Below are 17,112 nucleotides of genomic sequence, written 5' to 3'. Positions count from 1 at the left end.
TATCACATTACACATACAAACATGTGACACATACATAACTGATAATCAAGTATAGTACATATTATAAAATTTCCGCCTAAATTTCAGCTCGATATCTTTTTTCGTTTTTGAGTTATCGTGTCCACAGACGGACGGACGGACGGACAACTGGAAATGGATTAATTAGGTGATTCTATGAACACCTATACCAAAATTTTTTTCGTAGCATCAATATTTTTAAGCGTTACAAACTTGGGGCGAAACTTAATATACTATGTATATTTCATATATACATGGTATAATATACGGGCGGAAGAAGCTGTTTCAGTTTGAAAATCGAAAAAATCTCTCTAAAAAAAACCGCATTTTCCATTAACCTACGGATCTGACAACCCCTCAAAACATTCTCTGACACACGATAATTCGATAAATAAAAGTATCCGGTTGGTAAATGTAGATATCTAAGTTTTTTCATTATTGGTTCAATAAGTGAAACACAGAGGAAGCATGCAGAAAGATAGATAAGGTTCTAGACAAATGCACGTTTTGTATCAGCTCTCGCTGGAAGTATGTTGCATGTATGCGTATATATAAAAGCGCTCTCATATGAATGATGTTATACGATGGTTTTCGGCATGTTAGCTCCAAGTATATCCATTAAATAGGATTACTTAATTTTTGGAGGAGCCTGAATGATTGTCAAGTATTTTTAATACCGATAAGCATTCACCTAGGGCTCTAATTATAAAATCAAAAAATATCACCGGTTTACAACTAGATTTTTATTAATGTGCGTGATGTAATATCGCATTCCACATATCTGTAACCGCCGTATCAATACCGCTGATTGATATACTAAATAATTTAAAGCGCAGGAGCTGCGTTGGTAAAAGCAATATCCCTCAGAAAATGGAAAAAATGTCACATGTTGCTTATAATCGTGATGAAGAATGAAGAAGAACAAGAAGAAGAATTTGGAAGTTGATTGATCGACTCGGGCGATTGATTAAATTTCATTATTTTTTTACAAGACTTTATTATATTTATAATATAATAGAAGTATTGTGATCGAAAAAAAAATTGATATCGGGGTTTCAACGGAAATACACGTTTTGATGATCCCTGATTCCAAAAAAGTGGTTTTTAAAAAATGTTGCGTCCGTCGGTATATCGGTATGTCTGTTACCAAGCTAGAGCCTTCAATTTACACCGACTTTTCTCAAACTCGGTACATAGGTTCAGTTTGGTCATAATTCCAGACTATTATTTCATTTTTTCCCTAGGCCTATTTTTAAGGGTACTTCTCTCTAGGCCAAAACAGGATTTTTGGGGTTTTCTCAAGAACAGCTCTAACGATTTCGATTAAACTGGGCACAAGGCTAGATCTTAAGGTGTTCCTAGGATTGATATAAGCCATATATCCGGGAAAATTCGAGAAGGCCCACACCCTAGGAAAAACCATTTTTTTGGGTTTTTCTCAAAAATGACTCTAACGATTTCGATTAAACTTGACACAAGGCTAGACCTTAAGGTGTTCCTAGGATTGGTATAAGCCACATATTCGGGAAAATTCGAGAAGGACACATCCTAGAGAAAACATTTCAAAATACAGGAAAATGGGATTTTCTAAGGAGAGGCTGAGGGACAGCAGTGAAACTTCGTATCAGGGTTTATATCAACAAGGTTATATAATTTTTTTTTTACACACTTTATGAAGTAATAATTTTTTAGTAAAAGGTAGGTAATTTTTTGATAATTTATTATTTTTCCCAAATTTTAATCGAGATGATCAATTCTCACATAGATTTGGTTGCTTTCAAACTATTAAATGTTTTTATTTTAACCGGTTATCGATCTCCAAAAACCCCAGTACTTCTTTTCAATACTTTTGAAGGATTTTTAAATCAAGGAGACAAATGTATCCTAATTGGTGACTTTAATTTCAATAGCCTTTCAAAGCCAAATAAAGTTATCACATTTTTAAGTAATCCAAAACTTGGTTTACATCCCTGTCTTGATCCAGACTTGATCACAACCGATTTTAATTCACAAATTGATGTTATATTTGCAAATTTTTTGCCCGAATCATATCAAGTTTATGAAAGTTATTTTTCAGATCATAAACCAGTGTTTGCAATATTCACTCATTGCTGATTCATGAATACAGAGCAAAGTGTAATTCTTATTTTGGTGAATATTACTAATTTCCTAAAATCACCGCATTGTTAAAAATAACAAATATATCAAAGCAGATGCAAACTACTCAATATTTCTAGTAATTAACATTAAAAACAACTGCATTACTGGCTTCTAAACTCACGTGTAACAGAAAAAAATACGGGTGTAATGACCAAAGATCAATTCATTTTTTCATAAATTCATTACTGATGGTTTTCGGTAATTAACATGTAAAAAATCGCTGCATTGTTGTAATGACGGAGGATTAATTTTTCTTTCTAAAATACATCACTAAAGGTTTCTGATAATTATGTAAGGTAATTTAGATTTTTTCGAGTAAAAACTAATTCTTACAGGTTTTTATTTAGTAAACTGTTTACGTTCAAGTGCAAGTGCAATAAAACCTCAAAAATCGCATGATAAAATCGTATAATTATTCAAATTGTTCACATAATCAAATAAATCAAATAAAGAAATAAATAAAACTTAATTAAGCCAAAGTAGTGAAATTAAGAGACTAAATGTTTCCTTGTTTTTAAATAATTCTTACAATTGGCTGCTTTCAATCAAAATATTACAAGAATAATATATCAATTTTATAATATAACAAGTGAAAACAAACAATTGACTGAGTTAATTGTTGAAATACCATGCATAGTCAGTGTTTTTTCCTTATCACAGTACACATACAAACATGTGACACATACATAACTGATATTCAAGTATAGTGCATACTAGAAAATTTCCGCCTAATTGGCCCCCACACGGGTAAACGGTGATGTTTACGACAAAATGTTTCAACCAAAAATTGTTTATTTTTTTATAAGGAACATTTTTTACGTTTAAACTTTTGTTCTATCTCTAACGGTTTACAAGATGGATCCTACGGACCCAAGACTCAATTGACCTATGATGCTCATTTACGAACTCGACCTCACTTTTTACGTCCTGAGAACGCTGTAAAAATTTCAGCTCGATATCTTTTTTCGTTTTTGAGTTATCGTGTCCACAGACGGGCGGACAACCGGAAATGGACTAATTAGTTGATTCTATGAACACCTATACCAAAATTTTTTTCGTAGCATCAATATTTTTAAGCGTTACAAACTTGGGGGGAAACTTATCGAAATCGAACTGCTCTTTAAAAAGTTATGCGTGGTCATACATTAAAAAAATTTTATATACGAGTTGAGTTGAGAACCTCCTCTTTTTTTATCAGTTAAAAATAAAATAAATTTGTTTTGGATATAGTTTCAATAAATTACAGGTTATTGTACGATATCTTATAATATATTTTCATACACTGAAAATAAATAAAAAATAATAATTTTTTCATGAAGTTTAAGGCTAAAATTAATCATTTTTTTCAAAAATATTTTTCTATTTAGAACAATAATTTTTTTATCTTAGGACAACTTGTTTACTGCATTAAGGTAGTCCGGCTGTTGTATAGTCAACTGTGTAGTCACCAGGCAATTTGTATGACGTAAATGTGATAAAATGCTATAAAAATATCGTAAACTAGGCAATTTGTATGACGTAAATGTAATAAAATGCTATAAAAATATTGTAAAAGAGTCAAAAACCAAAGTTTTTTTTTTTCATAAACAGAATCTGTGATAAAACCGCAAACTATCATTTACCGCAAATAATGAATATTCACCGTAATTGCACAAATAGCCGGACTATTTTAAAAAAATACGCCAGTCTTTCTAAAAAAAAACAAAACGCGATGTAAAGCTGCATTTTTAATTATTATTATAAGCTTGGGCTGTATGTTTGTTTGTTTGTATGTATGTATGTAACTATGTAACGGAATCTTTGAGCACGATTTTCACCGGTTTCTAAACATCTGATTAACTTGAAACTTTGCATACGTCTGTCTCAAGAACCGGTGACAATGCAATAATTCGTTAATAATTTCCCATTATCCTTGTTAGGGCCGCCAGGATAAATATATTCTTTTCATATATCCTCTATGAAAGTGAAAGGGACAGAGCTAGTGCGCGATCTGCGCATGCCTGCCGTCTGTAAAAAACTAATTGATAAATCGTACTAAAAAGTATAAAATAAATAATAGTTTAAAAAAACTAAAAAAACACGCTCTTAATTATGATAATTATTAATAAGAAGGTATGTATTATTTATAAGTACAAACTGAGTTAGGTACACCCGTGTAATAGCAACAAAATTAGAATAACGCAATAGATCAAAAGAAAACTTAAAATAGAATATTGAATTGTGTCTTTCAATTCATCAATGATTAGGCAACTTATAACACATTTACCTTACTAGAGAGAAGAATTGCTTAATTTACCGAAAGATAAAAATTAAACCACTTGATTACGCCAGAATTTAAATCTAAATACTAATTTCATATATTACGCAAGTAGCACAAGTTTTTTTTTTTTTTTTTCTTGCAAAATTTAATTTTGCACTCTCCAAAGGGATCCAAATAACATAGCAATAAATAATAGTTTAAAAAAAACAAAAAAAACACGCTTTTAAAGCAAATCGAACTAAAAACTTAAAAATAATTTTTAATAACAAAGAGTTTATATTACCGTAGCAGAAGGTTATACAATCAATCATAATTAATTACTTAAAAATAAAAATATAATAAAATTTAAGTTACAAACAGAATTATTAAATTCAGAGTGAAAAGCGTGTTTTGAAAAAATTTATAAGTCATTCATGGCCGCTTTACATCGCTTTTCCCTGCGATATAATTTTTTGAATTGATAATTTTTAAATGTAAAAAATTCGTCTCCAAACATGTAAATTTCTTAAATACCTAAAACTTGTTCGATTTTCTTGTTTTTTTCCCCCAAAGTAAATAAATTTATAAACTACCAAAAAATATCCGACTCAATTTTTATTTTTGATGTGAAGATTTTGAAATTTTATACATATGTGAAGATTTGTCTAAAAACATATACACTGTGTTACATTTAAGATGAAGACACCCTCTAATTTTCGTATTTATAGGAATATCGACTTACAATTTTGTACAGTCATACTGAACCAAAATCTGAACTTTTAAAAAATTAAAAATGCGAATTTTGTCATGAAAATCTGTAAATGGGTATAAAAAAATATTCTAAGCGATTTTTTTTTACTATAATTGTACGATATTTAACGCTGGACAAAATATTAAGATTCGGCCTTATTTGTCAATTTGCAATAGACTGAGTTTAAAGTTCAGATTTCGGTTAAGTATCTTCAAAAATGTGTCTTGTAAGACTGTGAAAAATTTCAAATCGATATTTCTACAAATAATATTCATTTAAAATACGCCACACTGTAATAATATACATTCGAAAAATTATAGATTTCTTAGTAAAAAACAATTAAAAATAAACAATTGACTGAGTTAATTGTTGAAATACCATGTATAGACAGTGTTGATTACTATATAACATTACATATACATACATGTCACACATATTTAACAGATATACCTATATAATACATACAATTTGCGCATAATATGAACTCTCCCGGGTTAACAGTGATGTTTACGAAAAAATGTTTCAAACAAAAGTTGTTTATTTTTTATAAGGAAACATTTTTTACACTTAAACTTTTGTTCTATCTCTAACGGTTTACAAAATGGGTCCTACGGACCCAAGACCCAATTGACCTATGTTGCTCATTTACGAACTTGACCTCACTATTTACGTCCTTAGCACGTTATAAATATTTCAGCTTGATATCTCTTTTCGTTTTTAAATAATCGTGATGACAGACGACAGACAGACAACCGTAAATGGACTAATAAGGTGATTTTATGAACATCTATACCAAAATTTTGTTCATAGTATTAATATTTTTAAGCGTTACAAACTTGGGACTAAACTTAGTATACCTTGGTACATTTCATATACATGGTATAAAACTTGGGACTAAACTTAGTATACCTTGGTATATTTCATATACATGGTATAAAAACTTTTATTAAAACAAACATTTTTTAATTGACACTCTGTAAATTTTGTAATATTTAGAATCTCCGTATATTTCTTTAGAGTCGAGAGTCCAGTCATTATGTCTGAGCTTTTGAATGACGAAAAAAATTAATAAACATTTGAATTATTGGTTTAATATTATTAATGAAACGTTTTCGCTAATTCGAAGATATCCGTCCAATCCGATTTATAGACTAGAATAGATAACTTATAGTATTTTAGATAAGATTAAATTATACTAAACACCTTGACTGTATAAAAAGAAATTTAATTGTCGTGGAAATTTTTAATGAAAACAATCATTAATCATAGTGCATCCTCAGGAAAATTTCCAATCTGATATCAGTTACATTGTCAGAGAAAATTTATAACTAGTGAATTCTCTACATTCAATTTTTAAACAAATTTTGTACAAAGTGGACCATTTTAATCTATTATGGGTAATTACTAGTTTTGTAATTAACCAATCGAAAAATAACTTAAAAAAAAAAAGTTGTACAGTTTTTTGGGGAATATCATGATTTGACATCAGATTGGACCTCGTTTTTTTAGTTGCTTTAAAGTGGTTCGGTTGTTTGAGCAAGTACGGTGAAAGTTCATTTTTTTGCGGTAAACAAAAGTTTAAAGTCCCAGTAAACACAGTTTTGGGGCCTCTTGCGAGGCAAAATTTTGAATTGTTTCATTTTAAAATTGTGATTTTTAACACAATGCCTAATGGAAGAACTCACAATAATGTTAACTGTACAAAAATTAATGGGTGAATGAGCTTCATACAAGTTTTCATCATAAAGAGCAATTATCACAGATTCTGTTTAAAAAAAAAAAAAAAAAAAAAAAAAAAAACATTACCTTACGGCACTTTCCAAAAAGAAAACATAAAAAAACTTTAGTTTTTAACGCTTTTTCGATATTTTACATTTACGTCATACAAATTGCCTAGTTTACGATATTTTAGAGCATTTTCTTACATTTACGCCATCCAAATTGCCTAGTTGACTAGTAACGTGACAGCCGAACTACTTTAATAGTCAATTCAGATCCTAAAAGTTAAGATGATAGAATAACACAAGTTAGAAAGTTGATCCACATAAAAAAAGCTAACATAATTCAAAACATTTATTCGAAAATCGTTAGCTTTCGGATTAAATGCTACTTAAAATTATGCCATTATTGCATTTAATCGAAAGATAAGACGCTAGCTACAGAAAAATGCTTTAGTCAAAAGCTGTCAAGGGCAATAGAGGACTTTCACCTGTGTCCATGACTTTGACCTGAAATTCTAGGTTCAAGGTCATCTGACCTTGATCTTCATATAATCTTGAAAATTTACCTGAGCTTAAAAGTTATTAACACAGACGAATGACGTTTTTTGCCCTTGATAACTTTCGATTAAATGCAATAATGACATATTTTTAAGTCGCATTTCCTCCGAAAGCCATCGAAAAGTTTTTTTTTTACTTGAAGTACATTTTGCAACTTTTATAATAGCATTATAAATATTATTAAATATATAGTATTCATTGAAATATCCTTTGTTCAGTCCCAAGTTTGTAACGCTTAAAAATATTGATGCTACGAACAAAATTTTGGTATAAGTTCTCATAAAATCACCTAATTAGTCCATTTTCGTTTGTCCGCCCGTCCATCCGTCTGTGAGCACGATAAAACGATAAAAGATATCAAGCTGAAATTTTTACAGCGTACTCAGGACGTAAAAAGTGAAGCCGAGTTCGTAAATGAGCAACATAGGTTAATTGGGTCTTGTAAACCGTTAGAGGTAGAACAAAAGTTTAAATGTAAAAAATATGCCTAATAAAAAAATAACCAACTTTTGTTTGAAACATTTTTTCGTAAACAGCACTGTTTATGGAAATATCAGTTATGTATGTGTGACAAGTATGTATATGTAATATGACAGTGTAATCAACACTGTCTATACAAGGTATTTCAACAATTAACTCAGTCAATTATTTGTTTTCACTTGTTATATTTAATTTTAACTCCTTAAATACTTATATTTAAATATTGTTTTGTATTTGTGGCTATATACAAATAAACATTTTTGAAGAGGCTTATTTGCTTATATCAATAAGCCTACCCTCAATTAATCACAAAAGCTAGCCAAAATAGACTCATTAATCAAATAAAATGATTAATTTAATAATTACCTAAAATAATAATTATTTTATAATATAAAATATCTAAAAATAATTATAATATTTTCAAAATTATATATATTTTTTTATTAATTTAATATAAATAATGTGAGTTATTTACAATGTTAAATATTGTTTAAACAGAATTATTATTATCTTTTAATTTTTCAGTTAGAACATAGACGCTAAAAATATTTATTCAATGTAAATTAATATTAAATATTATTTCATACATAAATAAAATTTATTCATTAACGTAGAAATTATTTTTTATTTTTGTCAAAATTTATTTTTATTTTTTTTATTTGCATACTTATATGAAATATTTTAATGATCAAAAATTTAAAAAAGAACAACTCTTTTGAATTTCAATTTAATTAATTGATCAAATAAATACGCCTGAATCTAATTTGAAGTTAAATATAGAATTTAAGGAAAAACAAACAATTGATTGAGTTAATTGAAGAAATACGCTGTAGGTATAGAAAGCGTTGAATGTCAGTACTTGCATTATTTTTAAATAGAAGGGTTTAAAAAACTAACACAATTGTAGAGGCCTTTCGATCGCCATTTGTTTTGGTTTTTTTCATTTGTCAAGAATATTTCACAAGCCCACTAATTAAAGCTACCGCCTATAGTTTTGAGGAAAATGGACACCAAAATTTTTTTCTAATTTTCGCCGTCACGAGTAAACTATGACCTTTACGAAAAAAATTTACAAACAAAAATTTTTTTTTTTTTTTTTTAAACTTTTTGCATCTAAACTTTCGTCCTATCACTAATGGTTCCAAAGATGGGTCCTACAGACTAAAGATCCAATTGACCTATGTTGCTCATGTACGAGCTCAAACTAACTTTTTACGTCCTGAGACGCTATGAAAATTTCAGCTTGATCTCTGTTTTTGTTTTTGAATTCACGTGATTATGGACGGACGTGAACACACCTTGTGAACACCTATACCAAAATTTTGTTCGTACCATCAATATTTCTAAGCGTTACAAACTTGGGACAAAAATCATTATACCTTGAAATATATTTCATATATACAGGGTATAACAGTAAATCGAATTTTATGTTTTAATTTTTTCTTAAATCATGGTCGGGGAGGTAAAATTTTTGTACAATCGTAAAAATGGTAACACTGTTTATGTAATCATTTCAAACCGTAAAATACAAAGTCTAACTTATTTAGCTAAAGCCTTTTTCCGTAGTTAGCGTAGTTTCTTTCGATTAAATGTGATAATGACATATTTTTAAGTCGCATTGCCTACGAAAGCTGACGTTTTTCGAAAAAAGTTGGTTTGATGAAAAATGTTAGTTTTTTTATGAGGAACAACTTTCCAATTTAAAATTTTATTCTATCTCTTACTGTTTAGAATCTATATTGGCTATTAAAGAAACTCGAAGAATTAGATCTAATATGATGTCAGAATATGATGTCCTCCATCAAACTCTGTAACTTTTGTTTGAGTTATTTTTTTATTGGCTAACTAAAACGAGATATTTAGGTGTATAGAATAAAATGGCTCATTCTGTATATGAAATAAATACAACCAAACACTTTTACTTTGTGTGGTATTGCAACACATGTCCGGTAAACCAAGTAGTTTAATTAAAAAAACTAGCTCGACCCGTGGAGAATTCCGCTCTCGTAGTTATCGTAGCCCGTGCCTACCCTATATCCGTGGGTAAAAACAACAAACAACAAATTTCGAAGAAAAGTGCTGAAACAAATCAAGAGTTTTTAAATTAATATTAGGAGAACATGTATTAAAACTAGTAATTAATAAAAAACTAGTAATTAAGTAATATGTCTAGAGTATTAGGAGAGCATCTGTAAAAACTAACATGTTTGCCTAGTAAATTTATGATATTTTTTCGTTAAAATAATTTGTCTAGCGTGTTTTTTCCTAAGTGGTAATTTTCCATCAAACCTGGACATAATAAGCTTGAAAATGAGGTGTGAATTATGGAATTTGATAAAGGAATAAGGAAGATAACATTAAGACAGAAAAAAACTTGCTAGAGTAATAATATATAGGATAATCACGCGACATTCCTTTTTCTCAATTTAAGATAAATTTTTTGTACGCCCTTCTTTCGTCTGATCCATTTTGTTATCAATTTTGTTGACATATTTTTTTACAATAAATTAGATGAATTGTTATCAAAATACAAATAAATTGGAATAATTTAATATAATAATAAAAAAAAAATTATTTTTCACACTAAACATAATTTATTATTGTTTTTGTCCTGCGTAGAAAAATCAAAGTACACAAAAAAATGAATTTCTTGATAATTTTTTTTTAAATAAAATTATAATTTTTGTATTCGTTTATTATAAATTATATTCCGAGAGTCCGTTGCATCAAATATATGCCCTAACTTGATTATTTAGATTTCCAAAAAGATGTAGACGATTAAATTAGTCCAGCCGTCACGTGACTAGTCAAATAGGCAATTTGTATGACATAAATGTAATAATAAAAATATCGTAAGCTAGGAAATTGTTATGACGTAAATGTATTAAAATGCTCTAAAAATATCGTAAAAGCGTCAAAAACCAAAGTGTTTTTATGTTTTCTTTTTGGAAAACGCCGTAAGGTAAAGTTTTTTTTTTGCATAAACAGAATCTTTGATAAATTTTCTTCATGGTGAAAACTTATTTGAAGCTCATTCATCCATTAATTTTTGTACAATTAACATTATTGTGAGTTCTTCCATAAGGCATTGTGTTAAAAATCACAATTTTAAAATGAAATAATTCAAAATTTTGTCCCGCAAGAAGCCCCAAAACTGTGTTTATAGTGATCAAGGGACTTTGAACTATCATTTTCCGCAAAAAAAATGAACATTCACCGTACTTGCTCAAATAGTCGGACTACCTTAATGAGTTCCCTGAGTGTAAAATAATAGACAAATGGGCACAAAGCATTTGTTTAAAATTCAATGAAATCCATTTTTCTTAATTTTTGCGTTAAAATAACCTTCCTTAATTGATTTTCAATAAAATAGAATACAAATAACTTTTTCCCATGATCTTCCTTTAGGAAGATCGAAAATTTTTTATTTAAATGTAATTTTGGAATAGCTGTCAGTCGGCAATTACATAACATCGTCACTGTTTTTGCTTATATGTTATATACTTTGCCTATATGCCTATTATTTTATGTAAGTCTGTGAGAATCTGTGTCATCTTGATCATCTGTTCCGTGTAATGAATTCGCAAACGATCGAAGGTCCGTATAAAGTGAAACTTCCTCTTAATATTGGCGGAGATACTTCCTTAACGTTAACTATATTGTTAGTTTTTCTATCTAAAAGGTTAGGAAAATTTTGAATAATGGAAAAAAACGGAAAACAAAAATTATGAAATTAATAAAAGTCATAAACAAATTTTATGACTAGCCTCCACTTCTCAGTGCTTGTCGTATGTCTCGGAAAGTGCTTAAGTTCTAATTTTTTGTAGAAAGCTTACCTCTTCATTTTAATTAACGCATTCCTATTATTTAGACCCATATAAAGCCGAGCATATACGTTACGGTATACCTAAAGAGTATAAGATAGAGGAAAAGGTCACGTATATAGGCACGAATGCCATCTGGTATTTGTGTGCAAGTACTAAAGTACTATATATACTATTATTTTTTAACATTGAAAGTAATGGTAGCCTTCTCTTCTATCTTATATTCTTTGGGTATACCAGACAAGGTTTACGCAGGCGTAGCGACCTGTGCAGGTGACCGAAGAACACTGTTCTCTATATAACTGGATAGAAGGTTTATATAGTGTAAAATAAAATTAACTATCTTGTATTGAAGCATCCCCAGCGTCTCAGAATAAGTGGTTGGGAACTAAATAAAACCATTCAACGCATGTGCCATTCAACGCATTTTAATCGTCATATAGAGATAATTTATAATTTTTAGTTCTAACCACTCATTTGGTGGCACTAGTATATTTCTCAAATACAGAAATTCAGACCAATTTCAATACATGCGATCCTCTATCCAGTTATATAGGGATCAGCGCCAGAGAAGAATCTACATTCGATTCTTACTACCGGCACAAACGAAGATACCTGGCCGTGTGTGTGAGAGCAGATTTTTTTTGTATTTTATTTGGTATTTAGTGCGTGTAGATAAGCGGTTTTTGTAATCATCATGTCAAAGCGAAAAAGAAATCAAGTCATAGAAGAATTTATATTGACTTATTTGAGAAGTAATACCAAACTTTGCGTTTCCGCATCTTTTTATTACACTTCATGGCCGTACCTACTAACAATCCGACTAGAGCGATCGCGTTGTCGCCTTCTTTGCTTGCTATTTTTTCGCGACTGAGTAGAAATCTTCCGGTTTACTTAAGCTTTATTCCTTACATAAAAACAAATATTACTACGAACTCCTAGTCTAAATAATTATTGATAACTTTTTTTTGACAATTATAGAAAATGTCAAGTGTAACTATTTATATCAAAACAAAAAAGGACAAAAAATGGTTTTCATATTCGTTAAATTTATCCATTCCGTTTTTCCATATTCACACCAAATGTTCTAGTCTAATTAATATAAATAATCATCGCAATTAATAAATCAAAATAATTATATCATTTACATGTAACGTGATTTTGGAAAAATAAGTGATTATTTTTGCATTTACGTAATTTAAGAACACAAAAATAATAATGTAAACATTACTGCACCACGAGATTGATGAATGATACCTGAATAAATATAAAAATATCGTAAAAATAAATTATATATTGCATGCGCTCCTGTTTTAATTCAATATCTCGCAAGCGCAGTGTTTTTAAATGTCATATGCACGCTGTTCGTTGTAAAAAAAAAAAAAAAAAAAACAGAGGCAAGTCTTGCAAGTATATCTATTTTGGATACCGGTATCGAGAATGTACTAGAATAATAACACAAGCATTATTTAATTTTTGGCATCGAAGACGCGTTTATTCATTTTATAGTATTCAAAGTGAAACATGGATTATTGTGTAAATATCAACTCAGGTCTATGGTCAAAGATAAATATATTGTGGGTCGCATGACCTTTTTTTTACTTAAATGATAAGACTATAGACGGGTCATAATTCAAACCATTTATTAAAAGCAAAAAATTTTTATTAAATTGTTTTTCTATCTACAAGTGAGTGTAGTGCGTTTGCAACTTATAAAATCGACAACAATTGAATCGATTGTTAGTGTACTGTTTTTGTTGTTAAGGAAAAACTTAAAGAAAAGTTTAAAATGACGGACGAACCGGTTTCAACCGGTGCAATGATTGTTGTCTCAAATCGTTTACCGTTTGTATTAAGTCGTGACGCCGATGGTAAATTGGTTCGAAAAGCAAGTGCCGGTGGGTTAGTAACAGCCGTTGGACCTGTGGTGATTAATGGAGGTGGTTTATGGGTTGGATGGCCTGGTATACATTTAACAAATCCTGACGAAGAAATACCAGAATCGGATCCAAATGATAAAACACCAACCGCCGGTTTACGTTCCGATCAGGTTGTCGCTGTACATACGAATCCACAGTTATTTGATAGTTACTATAATGGATGTTGTAATGCGATGTTTTGGCCACTATTTCATTCGATGCCTGATCGAGCGAATTTTTCAAAAGAACATTGGAAATCTTATGTAACCGTTAACAAAGAATTTGCGGTAAAAACTTTATATGCGTTGAAAAAAGCGAAGGCAAAATCCACAAATGATAATGTACCAATTGTATGGATTCACGATTATCATTTAATGTTATGTGCGAATTGGGTGAGACAAGATTCTGCCGAGGATAAAAATCTTCAATGTAAGTTGGGATTCTTCTTACATATACCATTCCCACCATGGGATATTTTCCGATTGTTTCCATGGTCTGATGAAATATTACAAGGTATTTTGGGTTGTGATTTAGTCGGATTCCATATTTTGGATTATTGTTTGAATTTTATTGATTGTTGTCAAAGGAATTTAGGATGTCGTGTTGATCGAAAAAATTTACTTGTGGAAAACGATGGCCGAACAATTATCGTACGACCATTACCAATTGGTATACCATTTGATCGATTCGTACATTTAGCTGAAACAGCACCAAAAGTTATGTTATCCGATCAGAAAATAGTTTTGGGTGTTGATCGATTAGATTACACGAAAGGTTTAGTTAATCGATTGAAAGCTTTTGAAATATTGCTAGAAAAACATCCCGAACATATTGAAAACGTGACGTTGTTACAAATATCGGTACCGTCAAGAACTGATGTTAGAGAGTATCAAGAATTAAAAGAGGAAATGGATCAATTAGTTGGACGAATTAATGGACGGTTTACGACACCCAACTGGTCACCAATCCGATATATTTATGGATGTATTAATCAAAATGAATTGGCTGCATTTTATCGAGACGCAGCAGTATGTTTAGTAACCCCACTACGAGATGGAATGAATTTAGTGGCCAAAGAATTTGTGGCATGTCAAATAAATACACCCCCGGGGGTGCTAATTGTATCACCATTTGCTGGGGCTGGTGAAATGATGCACGAAGCATTGTTATGTAATCCATATGAAATGGAAGAAGCGGCAGAAGTTATCCATCGAGCACTTACAATGCCAGAAGATGAACGTACATTACGTATGAATCATCTTCGACGCAGAGAAAAAGTACACGATGTAAATCATTGGATGCGAGCTTTCTTAAAAGCAATGGGTTCGTTAATGACCAAAAATGACGATGATGTCGGAGCAACAACAATGCCCGCTGTTACAATGGATGATTTTGACGAATATCTTTCAACTTATATCGGTGAAACACATAAATTAGCTTTATTATTAGATTACGATGGTACTTTAGCTCCAATTGCAAATCATCCAGATTTGGCTATTCTTCCGCCAGAAACGAAAAATGTGTTAATGAGATTATCGAATATGTCGGATGTGTATATTTCAATTATTTCGGGACGAAACGTCGAAAATGTTAAGAGTATGGTTGGAATTGAAGGTATAACATATGCTGGAAATCATGGTTTAGAAATATTACATCCAGATGGTACAAAATTTGTCCATCCAATGCCCATGGAATTCGAACAAAAAGTATCCGATTTATTAAAAGCGCTACAGGAGCAAGTATGCAGGGATGGTGCTTGGGTTGAGAATAAAGGAGCTTTATTAACGTTCCATTATCGAGAAACTCCGGTATCAATACGACAGCAATTAGTGGGACAAGCTAAAACGTTAATTGAAGAGGCTGGATTTAAAGCAGGTCGTGCCCATTGTGCGATCGAAGCAAAACCGCCAGTACAGTGGAATAAAGGTCGTGCTTCAATTTATATATTACGCACAGCTTTTGGAGTTGATTGGAGTGAACGTATACGAATTATTTACGCTGGTGATGATGTAACCGATGAAGACGCTATGCAAGCCTTAAAAGGTATGGCAGCAACATTTAGAGTTACAACTTCACATATTATACGCACAGCAGCCGAACGACGATTACCCTCAACAGATGCAGTTTTGACGATGTTACAATGGGTTGAACGACATATTCAAAGACGTGAAATCCGTCCAGATAATTTTCCACGAAAAGCTAGTAATGCAAGTACTGGTGCGGCCGTACAAATGCAAATGACATTCAACGAACAACGCAAAAAAAACGTTGATTGAGTCTCTCTAGAAATTTTTTTTAATTTTTAAGTAATCGTACGTCAAAAAACAAAATGAAAAACGTGATGGTGGATGGATAGGAGAATGTTTGATATCCATAAAAATTTATTGTAAAGTATTTTTGGAAATTGTAAAAATATTGTGTATAAAATATTATTGAGATCGTTAATTATTTTTTCAGCAGCCAATCAAATATGTGTTTATATATATTCAAATGCGATGAATAAAATCTTTTATTTTTTATTTTTATTTATGTTTAGAAATTTGTATTGTTTTTTTCTTTTTCTCTTTCTTTTTTGTTGATAAGACAGAAAAACAGACATAACTGGTTAACAGTGGTTATTGCGGTTTTCAGTGGAACAGATTTTTTTCAATGAATTTCAATTCACCTTCAGAGAAGTGATATGATCGATTGTGACATCAAACATGGCATAATTTGGAGTTAAGAAAAAATGTATGAGAGTAAGAAAGGTCTAAGCTTCCCGAACTATTAGTAACTAAAATCTTCCTCTACTTTTTGGGGGTCATTCTTTAATTACGTAAGAACCCCCAACCAAGAAAAAATATATACAAGGACGTGAAACTTGAGTGAAGAGGGTAGCAGGAAAAATGACGCCTATCTGTGCGAGGTCTAGTACTTGGTCGTTGCATACTTTATACTGCGTATCAGGCTTTTTTTGCTTTCAATTTTTTGTCTTTTGTTTTCAATAAATGGAAAGTGATTGGAAACAATTTCAATTGTTTTTAGAACCCATTGACCCATGATGAATATAGACGAAAAATAAGAATAAAATTTTTCGATATCTGCCTTGGTTTCCGAAATATCGAAAGCTAAATAAATTAACAAAATATTCAATATTTTGAAAATTACTCCAGATATCGAAGAATTTTATTCTTACTTTTCGTTTTATATTGTGAAGTTATAACATAATTCGCCATCAAAATAGAAAAAAAAAATATTTTTTTTAATTTGTATTCCACTACCGTGCGCGGGTAGTGGAATACAAATTCGGTTTTATACAAAAGCGGTTTTTGTACCCGCTTAATCCTTAATTAAGCGGGTACAAAAATTTATTAAGATGTTAACTTTAATTTAAATAGTTTTTTTTAAATTTCCATCGACTAGTTTTGGAGAAATCTATGAAAACATATCATTCATCTACCGT

General features: G+C 30.5%; 1 protein-coding gene across 1 annotated transcript; it reads left to right on the top strand.

Moving 5' to 3' along the window:
• Nucleotides 1–13,338: 13,338 nt before the first annotated feature.
• On the top strand, nt 13,339–16,128 carry LOC123291879 (alpha,alpha-trehalose-phosphate synthase [UDP-forming]). Its single transcript, XM_044872316.1, has one exon. The coding sequence runs from the start codon at nt 13,541–13,543 to the stop codon at nt 15,944–15,946; it is 2,406 nt and encodes an 801-aa protein (XP_044728251.1). The 5' UTR covers nt 13,339–13,540; the 3' UTR covers nt 15,947–16,128.
• Nucleotides 16,129–17,112: the final 984 nt, after the last annotated feature.

This window comes from Chrysoperla carnea, chromosome 2 (assembly GCF_905475395.1).
Source record: "Chrysoperla carnea chromosome 2, inChrCarn1.1, whole genome shotgun sequence".
In the NCBI taxonomy this organism is placed as follows: Eukaryota; Metazoa; Arthropoda; class Insecta; order Neuroptera; family Chrysopidae; genus Chrysoperla; species Chrysoperla carnea.
Note: the sequence above shows the minus strand (reverse complement) of the source record. Positions and strands in the feature narration are given on the sequence as shown.